At 37.5% G+C, this 11,304-nt stretch overlaps 1 protein-coding gene across 1 annotated transcript; it reads right to left on the bottom strand.

Moving 5' to 3' along the window:
* Positions 1-3,286: 3,286 nt before the first annotated feature.
* TLP3 (tubby like protein 3) lies at positions 3,287-7,792 on the bottom strand. Its single transcript, XM_028244016.2, has 6 exons — positions 6,761-7,792; positions 5,898-5,985; positions 5,496-5,625; positions 5,237-5,416; positions 4,534-5,016; positions 3,287-3,767 (listed from the first exon to the last, which is right to left on the bottom strand). Exons 1-5 carry the CDS (start codon positions 7,109-7,111, stop codon positions 4,545-4,547), a joined length of 1,221 nt encoding a protein of 406 aa, XP_028099817.1. The 5' UTR covers positions 7,112-7,792; the 3' UTR covers positions 3,287-3,767; positions 4,534-4,544.
* Between the last annotated feature and the right edge of the window lie 3,512 nt (positions 7,793-11,304).

The following is an 11,304-nucleotide window of genomic DNA, read 5'->3' as shown; positions in this document are numbered from 1 at the left end:
AATCAGATTGTGTGTTTGCGGGTAGATGGGAGAGATTTGTCTACAGATGACACGATTCGGAAAGGTATTGTGGGCTTTTATCAGTGGCTTTTTTGGGAACAAGATGGGGCATGGAGGCCGGGGCTGGATGAGATGTTATTTGATACTCTTCTTGAAGGAGATAGGGAGGGTTTGGAGTGGGCCTCACGGAGGAGGAGATGTGTGGCGCTTTGAAGATGATGAGTGGTGACAAGGCTTCGGGTCCAAATGGTTTCACTTTGGCTTTCTTCCAGCATTGTTGGGGGGTGGTTAAGGAGGATGTAATGGCAGTGTTTGAGGCCTTTTTCACCATAGGGAAGTTCGAGAGGGACTTTAATGCGACCTTCCTAGCTTTGATTCCGAAGAAAGGGGGGGCTGACAATGTGAGAGATTTTAGGCCTATTAGTTTGTTGGGGAGTGTATATAAGCTGGTGGCAAAAGTGTTGACAAACAGACTTCGGGGTGTGTTGCAAAACGTGGTGTCTGAATCCCAGAATGCTTTTGTAGGAGGGTGGCAGATTTTGGATGCGGTTTTGGTCGCTAATGAGTGTGTTGATTTTCAACTCCGAGAAGGGCGACCTGGTCTAGTCTGTAAGTTGGACATTGAGAATGCTTATGATAATGTTAATTGGGATTTCCTATTTTATCTTATGTGTCGGATGGGTTTTGGGGCCACATGGTGTCGGTGGATAAAGTTCTGTGTATCCACGGTGCGGATGTCGGTTTTGGTGAATGGCTCACCTGCTGGTTTCTTTCCGACTTTTCGGGGTCTTCCGTAGGGGGATCCTTTATCTCCCTTGTTGTTTATCCTAGTTATGGAGGCTTTGAGTCGTCTGTTGTCTAAGGCCGTGCTTAAAGGTTTGGTGAAGGGTTTTAGTGTGGAGTCTCCGACTGGGACAGCAATTGGGGTGTCTCATTTGTTGTATGCTAATGATACTTTGGTTTTTTGTGATGCGAATGCGGAGCAAGTAGGGTTCCTTCATTGTGTTCTACTTTGTTTTGAGGCAGTTTCAGGCTTGCGGATTAATTTAAGCAAGTCAAGGTTGATCCCGGTGGGGGAAGTTGAGCGTTTGCCTGTGGTAGCAGTGATTTTAGGCTGTAAGGTAGCAACTTTACCAATGACTTACTTGGGATTGCTGTTGGGTGCTACCTTCAAGGCGACAGGGGTTTGGGATAGAGTGGTGGAACGGGTTCAACGTTGTTTGGCTGGATGGAAACAACAATACTTATCGAAAGGGGGAATGTTAACATTGATTAAGAGTGTGTTGAGCAGTATTCCGACCTACTTTATGTCTTTGCATGTTATTCTTGCATCTGTGGTTGCTCGTCTACAGAAACTTCAGAGGGACTTTCTGTGGGGAGATGGAGGAGAAGATTTTAAATATCACTTGGTTGATTGGAGACGGATTTGCCAACCTAAGGAGGTGGGCGGTTTGGGGGTGCGAAGTGTGGTGCAGTTTAATCGAGCGTTGTTAGGGAAGTGGTTGTGGCGGTTTGTTAGAGAATGGGATCGCTTATGGCGTCGGGTGGTGGCTTCTAAGTTTGGGGTGGTTACAGGGGATTGAAGGTCAGAGAAGGTGATGGGGTCTCATGGGAGGGGCTTGTGGAAAGGTATTTGCTTGGGAAAAGGGGAGTTTCTTGAGAGGGTACATTTTTCTGAAGGGACTGGGGAGACGGTTCGATTCTGGAAAGATAGGTAGTGTGGGGAGATGGTATTAGAGGTGTGCTTCCCTTTGATCTTTGGCATTGCAAAGGACTACGAGGCAACGGTAGCATCTTATTTGGGGGGTGGAGCGGTGGTGGTTTGGGATATTCAGCTTCGGCATGAAGTTCAGGATTGGGAAATGGATCAATTGAGGGAGTTGTTCAGTTTCCTATATGGGTTGGGTCTATCGGGTAGGAGGGAAAATGTGTTGGTTTGGAGTGTGGTGGGAACTAAAGGTCTGTTCTTGGTTCGGTCCTTTTATCGGAGTTCGGTGGGGGTAGTGGGTGGTGCATTTCCTTGGAGGAGTATTTGGGTGCCTCGTGTGCCTTCTAAGGTGGTTTTCTTTTTATGGACGGCTGCTTTAGGTCGTAATCTTACCATTGATAATCTGGTTTGTTGAAGGCACGTGTTAGTCAACCGTTGTTGCATGTGTTGTGCTGCTGCGAAGTCAGTTGACTATTTATTCCTCCATTGTTCTATTACCTCCCGACTTTGGGGTTGGCTTGTTCTCTTTTTGGAATTTCGTGGGTGCAGCTAAAGGGGGTGGTGGATATGTTGTGGAGTTGGAGGGGGGCTCAGGTTGGCCAGAGTCAGCAACGAGTGTGGGCTTTGGTGCCTTTTTGTTTGATGTGGTTGGTTTGGCTGGAAAGAAACAGGAGATTTTTCCAGGACAACCAGCAATCGGTGGCTTGGTTGGAGGGTCGGTTCTTAGTTACCTTGTATAGTTGATTGGAGTGTAAAGTTAAGCTGAATCTTTTTTCTTTCTTAGATTTTTTGGATGATATAAGTGATCGTCTTGCATCAGCTTGATGCTTTGCAATAAAACTCATTATTTATCACCAAAAAAATCAAATTGTCCTGCGGGATTTCACCTTGACTCACATTGTCTTCTCTGTCACGTGGCAGTGAAATATTGAATATGATCATTTTCTCACATCCAAAATCAAATTGTCCTTTGGGATTTCTACTTGACTAACCTCTAGGATGGAGCACATACTTCTAAAGATAAGGTAGAGACTGGAACACCACGGCACAAATTGTCGTCCTTCATATCACAAACATTATTGCTCATTGCCTGAAATTCTGGAGCAATTTGGTTAACTTTACAAAGGCCATCCCATATCTATGAAAGAACTGAAAAAATTGTCGTCCTTTTATACAAGTAGATATATTTCAATTGACCAGAAAGGATGTCCTAAACTTTGCAATGTGCTCATCCATTTATACCTAAAATTAGATTGGAGCATGTTTTGCATTGTCGCTAGACATCTTCAATCTTCAGAACTTGAGCACTCGTAACTATATACCCAGACCTAGACACCTTGCACACATTTTGCCTATAAGAATTGCCAACCCACTAAATCCTAAATCCTATGACAAACAGAATATGTGTGATTCGTGTGAACAACAAATTAAATTCTAGGGGAAACAAAATAAAATTTTCATGAGATTTCACAAAACAACACCAAAAACCAGCAACCAAAAATACCATGATAAAAACAGGAGAGCAGACACAGAATTAAATTAACAAAGCCTCTTGTGTGCAACTCTCTAGCAGCAAACTCAAAACAAACAATTCAGTCATTGAATTCTCATAAAAAAATAATTGTCTACAAGAGAATCAAATGACCAGGTATGCTATATTTTGCATGTGATACAGACAATCCTGATTTAAGGGAGGGGATACAGTTCTCCCATTGAAGCAACGAGAGAAGACACAATATTAAATTAAACAAAGGCGCCGGTGTGGTACACTACCAGCAAACTCCAAGCACAATTTAGGCATCAAATTCTCAGAAAATAACGGGGTTAAAGCATATTCTACAAGAGAATAAAAAAGATCAGCCATGTTTCACTCATGATACGATCAATTCTTATGTACAGGGCATAAGGGGAAAAAATGGAGAGAGAAGAAAACCAACTATTCACACAGCAATCAAAGGAAGAAATGCAAGTCTCCCAGACCCCGGAAGCTTCGTAGCACTGTACCCACATACCACAGCACACAATTGCCTTCCAAAAGAACTTCCATAAATGGCAACACCTGCCATGTAATTGAAAAAAATTTAATAGCTTGAAAATCAAGATGTCATACAGCACCAGTGATGATCTTAATCAAAAAGTTAGGATGCAGGCTATAGTATAGAAATAAACCTAAATATATATTTTGTGGGTGGGAACTGAGAACATAGTCACCAGGAAACTTCATTTGACAACAGACAACACGGTTCTCATACAGGTATGATGCTTCTTAAAATTTTGGGAAAATGTTCTGGTCCACCGGATACTTCATTTTCTTTTTGGAAAATGTTGAAGGAAACTCCAAATAAACTAAATGGAAATTGGAAAGAAAATCTACATAAACCACTTGGAAACATAAATGGAATTTTCACAAATATTTTTTAGCAAATTGTAGCAAATATAAAAAATGCCTTCGCAACATTTTAAAAAACATCCTAGGAGAATGATTTAAGATATTTCAATAAACAACACGAGGAAGTTCTTGAAAACTATTTGCAAATTTTAAAAACCCTTCAGAAATCATATCATAGAAATGCGAGTTAAAAAATTGATATACTATATAACTCAAAATTGGAAATTATATGTTTATTCAATAGTAATATTTTTAGTAAAACTTGATTTAACTCATCATTTTAGCATATTAGCATTCGAGAAAGGTTATACCACTAAGATGTTTTTCAAGTCTATGGTTCTGGACTGAACAAAGGAGCTCAGGGTCATTATTATAAGAATTGAAGAATTTACGACCAAGGATGATATAGCTTTGACAGGAAGAGAGAGCACCAAACCTGTATGCCAGTCATTCACAAGCAATCTTGGTGTCGAAGCTACTGAGGCAGATTGCAAATGCTTGGAATGCTGAGATTGGATACTGATAATCCATGGTGAACACATCCTTTCCCACCTTCCCAAACTGTAGAATGACATTTTCCTGCTCTTGCCCAGCAGCTCCATCCTCCACAGAGGCAACCAGCTGAAAATTCTTCACTGATGCAACTGTCACCCGCCCATTGAAGTTCAAACACCAGCACTGGAGTTGTTCATGCCATCTAGGAGCCTTATTCTTCAAGACTAGCATCCCATCTTTCTGGGTGGACAAAGGTCCAGATTGGAAATTCTCCATGCGAGTTGATTTTGATCTAAAAAACGGAAGCGATGGAAAGGAATCCATATGGCTAAGCAGGAATTCAGTTTGTGTGGGGGCCACTCCCTCTGGCTCAATAGCTGAAGCAGGGATGGCATCCATGACACAGTTCATCCTCCTTGGTCCCCTGTTTTCCGCAATATGTCAATTTTTATTAGTAAGCATATGAACATAACAGTGAGTGACACTCATTGTTAGAGGGTATAAAATTACTATTGGAATTTAACAATGACAACCCCTCACTAGCTCTTAATCACAGAGCATTTAATTTCTTCACAACAACAATGAGTCCTAACAAACATGTCTTTTCCTTAAAAGAAGAGGTTAGTGTTTCGAGAATTTATTACCTGGAACCCAAGACATTCAACTCATATGAAATGTGGGCTACATGATAGTTCCCAGCAGGGAATTTGGGGGAGACTTGTTTCATTCCAACAAGTCTGGTTGAACGACATTTAGCAACTTTGGCTCCAGCACTGGGAGGCTGTGCATCATAGATTGTGAACTTAGTCCCCAGAAAGTTTGATCTGTCAGAAAGGAAAATGTGATTGACAGTTTAGGCTACAATACAATTAAGAAGCACCGATGCCATATACTAGATCTTACCTCAGCTTCCCAATGTAGGTGCTGCTCCCCTTTGATACGTCATCAGGATTTAAAGAGATGATGTAGTCTGTGCATGTCGGACGCCGACACTTGCGTGCAGCTAGAAGGAACTTCCCATCATCACTTGAAGCTGTCCATAAATCAGACAAAAACAAGGAAAGACAAAAATTAGAACCCGCGGCTTAAAAACAGAACAAGCCCTATCTTTTTTCCAAAACATTCAGCTTGAAAATTATGAATGAAGAAACCTCAGCCTCTAATATATCCTAACCTCACTAATAAATTAGTTCCAACAAACAAAATTATTGCAGGTATCAACAATAAAAGAAAAAACAAAGTACACAAACACCAGTAAGAGAAACGCAAGAATTAAGAGACTGAAACAAATATTGAGTTAGTCACCTTGATTTACACTGAGGTAAAGGTGATATGTCTGGGTGCTACGATTGCGTTTTATATAACACTGAACAAGAGAGTCCCTTGGACCGGGCTGCAGAAAGAGGGTATAAACATAAGGAATTTTAGTATAAGCTAGAATATAAAATTAGCAAATGGTTTGATGACTAGAATCCCAAAAAAGGAATTATGAATTATCCAACAACTTTAGTAAACAAAGTTTTCTTAGAGAGACAGATCTTAATTAAGCTTCAATTCAAACATCTCCAAATTTAATGCACATCATGCAGCTCTCAACAAAATAAAAAATGAGGAATCAAAGTAAACAATCCACACTAGAAATAAGATGGTCCTGGAAAAACTAATTATCATTCAAAATGTAGAAGCAAGTAAACCCAATCTCTTCCATTCCACTGAAACGAAAGGTGATTCCCAGCCCAGTCCTACTTCTAGCTAAGAAGACGAGGTATGCATATTTTCCCAGATTTGGAATCACACAAGCCTCATTACAAATTGACAAAGTCAAGTTACCTACCAGCAGCAAGTCAGACATGAACCAAACTAATTCTCCTATCCAAGTTCCGACAACAAACAATTCATTTAAAAGTGATTACTAAATTCAAATCCCCTATTACAACTAGTACTACCAGGAAAATTTAGTTCCTGAATGATGACAGGACTTTCTTAAATAAGTAGAAGACATGACAAGAAAAAAGGGCATCGATAAATGGACAGAACAAACATTAAAGCTAAATTATGGAAAACACACTAAACACCATATGAAACCAAACAATATATGAGCATAAGACAGAAACAGTGACTCAATTGGCATATATATAATAGAGATTCCTTAGGTTCATATAATTGACCTGCTTCAAGGATATTGGGAATGTCAATTTCCCCGAAACTTGCAAGGTTTTCACAATTTCCTTCATGATTTGTCTCCAACTCCTACAAACACCAGCACAAGCAACCACATTCTTCCTAGGAGGCCAAGTAAACTCCGAAGCCTCGATCCTCATCAAGACATCCCTTAAAAGCTCGGGAGGCATATTTGCCCAACGACTCTGCTTCAAAGCATCAACCACCACCACCGAACTATCCTGAACCACCCGGAGCGACCTCGACTTCAACCCATACCCAAATTTCACATCAAACCCTTTTCTAGAAATGCTTCCCAATTCACCCTTCACGTCCTGAATTATACTCTTAAAGGACATCTTAATACTTTCTTTTTCAGTCTTTACATCAAACAGTTTATCTACAACAATCCAAACCTTCCAACCCACATTCAAATACACTTCAATTTACATGTTTATCCATAAACAGAAGCTAATAACCATTGATGAAGAAGCTTTGAAATCCAAAGGTGCAAGCTTTGATGGAAAGTGGAACATAATCAGATCAAGTTACACTCAAAACAATGTGAAAAGCAACAAAAAGCCTTTTTCACCAACAAGCCACATATCTACCAATCAAAGATCACAAGCTCGTCGTCCAAAAGAGTAGAACAAATTCGAAGAAGATCCGAAGACAATCCAACAAGCATCGTCAAGTTCTACAGATCTATATCCCTTCGAACCATTGCCAAAATTGTAGATCAAAAGTTCTCACGCCGAAAGAAAAGGGGAAAAAAAATGGGGAAAATGAAAATTTTGGAGATTAGGGTTTGAAACCCATTTTCGATCAGAGGTCGGTTGTGACAAGTGAGAAGTGTGAGTAGAAGAAGGAAAGTGAGTGATGCGGGGGTTAGGGTTTGGTGTTAGTAGAAGAAGGAAAGTGAGTGATGCGGGGGTTAGGGTTTGGTGTGTTAAGGGATCTGTGTTTTAGTAATCTTATCCGCTTTGGAAACAGCATAAACTGTCAATTCCGCCGGGTCGGAATCCGGGTTTGATCCAGTTAGATGGCAAAATTCCCGACCCGATTATACTTATTCCAATCTAATTTTAACATAAATGATTTGAGACATTGTTTGGGAAGGGTTAAAGTGACTATTTTAGTTACAAAAAATAAAAAATTACATTCAATTCATAATTATTACACTCTTCTCTCACAAAAAAAATTAAAAAAACCAAAAAATCAAAAAGTTTTTCTCAAACTAAACTTTTTAGCCCAAGTTAAGATAGTCAAAAAAATCAAAAAGCCAACCCACTTTTCAAACCAAGCCTGCCTGAGAATATTGATTGGATAGAGTCAAGTTTAATGATAGATAATGGCAATAGATATTCTATCCAATAAAAATCCATGAAAACCAAATCCGAAATATATGGAATTTTTTCATTTCCTTACTCGTTGAGCCGGATACATTGTATAATTTAAATATCCATCTAGAATGGGTTGGGAATATATACCTGCCCATTTCCCCATATGTGTTTGACTACCCTGTTTTACAATTAGGATTCTCATTTCACTCTCTCGCTCTCCCTCTCTTCTAGATCATTCTAAATCTTATTTTTCTGTCTCTCGATCTCAACCCTTTCAATCGCAGTCGATTTGCCCCCTCTTTCACCCAAACTCATCTCTCTCTCTCCCCTCCTCTCTCTCTCTCTCTCTCTCTCTCTCTCTCTCTCTCTCTCTCTCTCTCTCTCTCTCTCTCTCTCTCGCGCACGCACATTTGGGTTACAAACATAGGTTTCAAATATGATAGTACTCTATGATCATGGGATCGATGAGAGAAAGGGGAAAAACTCTTTAGATATTGAATTATGATCATGTGAACAATCTAATGATGAAGATGAAGAGCTTCAAACATGTTCACAGATCACAAAATCAGATGAACTTGTTCTATTTGGGTCTATTTCACAAATTAATTTTATGATGTTTCTTTTTCTTAAATTTTATGTTTATTTTCAATAATTTATTGTTGAAATTTATATATTGTTCAAATTGTGTTTCATATATGTTTGTTGTTTGTTGTTGGGAACTTTGAGTTGAAATTTGTATATTGTTCAAATTGTTAATTGTTTCTTGTGATTGTAAAAAATTGAGTGGAAATAATCTATTTATATCGGCAACAATAACAACTACTACTACTACTACCTAACTAAAAAGAAAAAGGAAAAGGAAAAAAGAGAGTCAAATTGAGTTGGAAAAAACCCAAACACATGAGGAGATGGGGAGGGTAGTCCCCATAGGAGATGGAGGATCGGAAATGGAAAAAAAATTATAATAAGGGAATAAGAATGAGGAATTAATATCATCTCATTGTTCTCCATTGTTATTCCTAGTATGTAAGTCAAAATTGTTAAATTTATAAGGAAGTATGAAATTATTTTATTAAAATAATGGGCGAATTACACTAATATTTCCTATAGTTTAGGACTCATGTCACTTTAATTCGTAACTTTTCAATTGTAACACATTTGATTTTGAATTTTGAATTTTACTCTAAATAAAGACAATTGAAGATACCATTACTCAATTTCAAGGGCAAAGTCGTTAACTTGATAAAATATAAATTAATTTGACAAAAATAAATGTCAAAAAAATATTTTTTTAATTTTTAAAAATTATTTCTATCCACCAAAGATAAAATTATATAAAATTATTTTTTTTACACATTTATTTATTTACCAAATTCATTTTTATTATATGTTTGGATGATAATAATATAATGGTTGGTTGTTCTTATTTTTTTTTAATTAGTTTCTATTTTTTCATAAGTTAAATATGGTGGCAACTTTGATATTATTATTAAATCAACCCATTAAATTAAAAAATCCAAAAATAAAAATATTTTATGTATTAAATATATCGATTACACATTAAAAGTCTATCAACCACTCATTACATGATCATCATCCAAACACATAATAAAAATTAATTTAGAAAAATAAATAAAAACGTATAAAAGATTTATCAATTTTATATAGTTTTATATTTGGTGAGTAGAAATAATTTTTACAAATTTAAAAATATTTTTTTGACATTTATTTTTATCAAAATAGTTTATATTTTATCAAATTGATGACTTTATCCTTAAAATTGAGAGATAACCTCAATTATCCTTATTTAGAATAAGATTCAAAATTTAGAATCAAATGTGTCACAATTAAAAAATCAAAAACTAAAATGACACTCTCAAACTATACGTTCAAATTCGTCCTCAAAAAATTGAGTTTAAAATTAAAAATTCACGCACAAAATTCAAAAATCCAACTCGTTGCCATCCAGCCAAAAGTGCAGTTTTTTAAATTTTTTGATAATAGTTTTAAATTTTATTCTTTTAAAGTTGTAAAAATTAAATTAAATTATCACTATTTACTTATTTATTTATTTGTTTACCTATTTATCTGCCATAATTGTCGTCAAACTTTTAGGATCGATGACAAATATAGCGAAATTACAAATAAACAGAGTACAATGATAAAATTGTCATAAATGTATTCAACAATGATTCATCTCCCCTTTTCCATCACCCCCTTTGACCCCCTCTCTTTCTCATTGGTTACATTTTTTTTTTCTTTTTCTTTTTTTTCCTGCTCCTCCAATCACCACCCGCCATGTGGCAAAGGGGGGTGAGGGGTGACCCCCAAAAGGGGGTCCCAAGCATTATTCAAATGTATTTTTCACTCAATAATTACAAAAAAAAAAAATTGTTCTTTTGAGCTCAAAAGCTTTGATATTTTCCTTCTTTAGATTTATCACCACTTTTTTTAACACTAAATAAATAAAAAGTCTCATTTATAGTTCAAAAAAAAAAAGTAATTGGCAAATTTGAATTTGAATTGATTAATTTATAAACAAATCAATAACTGACTTACATCAATTCATACTGTACAAGCACAGAATAATCTTTTCATATAATCCTATCGATCAAATTTGCACTCTTCCAAACGTCGTCGCTTTGTTACTTAAAAACACAATCGTGAGCTAGCTGGTGGGTGTGTGTCAGAAATCCCTCCGATGTCTAAGTCAGCAATTAGACAATAGACAATAAGCTCTGTGTATTTGAAAGTAAGAATTGTAATATCTGTCCATAGGTTCTCTCATGAGCTTTTGTAAATTTCACGTGGCACAGCTCTAGCAAGACTCTAACTTTCTTTAGCAGAGTCTTCCCAGGAGTCTCATACCTAAGGATAATGCTTATCCTTAGAACACCTTCCTCACTGCAAGCCAAGTGAGATGGCACAAGTCTTTGCTCGACTTTCTACCATCCAACCAGACTACCTCTGCTCTGTTCGCCAATGGTTTAGTCATGCAACATGCAACACTGTGAAAGCTACCATTGCATAGTTCTCTTCCTAGCTCGGCTCTCCTCTCTGTTTGACTATTTTGCTTGGTAGCTTGGCCATAGCGTTAACTGCCACCAGGAAGTAACCAGTTCCTGTAGCTAGGTCCCGTGGCTAGGTCTCATAGCTAGGTCCCGTGGCTAGGTCTCATAGCTAGGTCTCGTGGCTAGGTCCCATAGCTA

Source organism: Camellia sinensis, chromosome 12, assembly GCF_055761805.1.
Source record: "Camellia sinensis isolate YWXY chromosome 12, ASM5576180v1, whole genome shotgun sequence".
NCBI classification, from domain to species: Eukaryota; Viridiplantae; Streptophyta; class Magnoliopsida; order Ericales; family Theaceae; genus Camellia; species Camellia sinensis.
This window is presented reverse-complemented; position numbering and strand designations above follow the sequence as displayed.

What these genes read in the sequence shown, in the direction of transcription:
- TLP3 (XM_028244016.2), bottom strand. Translation starts at nt 7,111, where the DNA reads ATGTCCTTTAAGAGTATAATTCAGGACGTGAAGGGTGAATTGGGAAGC. An exon ending in TTACCTCAGTGTAAATCAAG is followed by an intron (nt 5,626 to 5,897) that starts GTGACTAACTCA and finishes ATTTATGGACAG; the next exon opens with CTTCAAGTGATGATGGGAAG. An exon ending in TTGAATGTCTTGGGTTCCAG is followed by an intron (nt 5,017 to 5,236) that starts GTAATAAATTCT and finishes TGCGGAAAACAG; the next exon opens with GGGACCAAGGAGGATGAACT.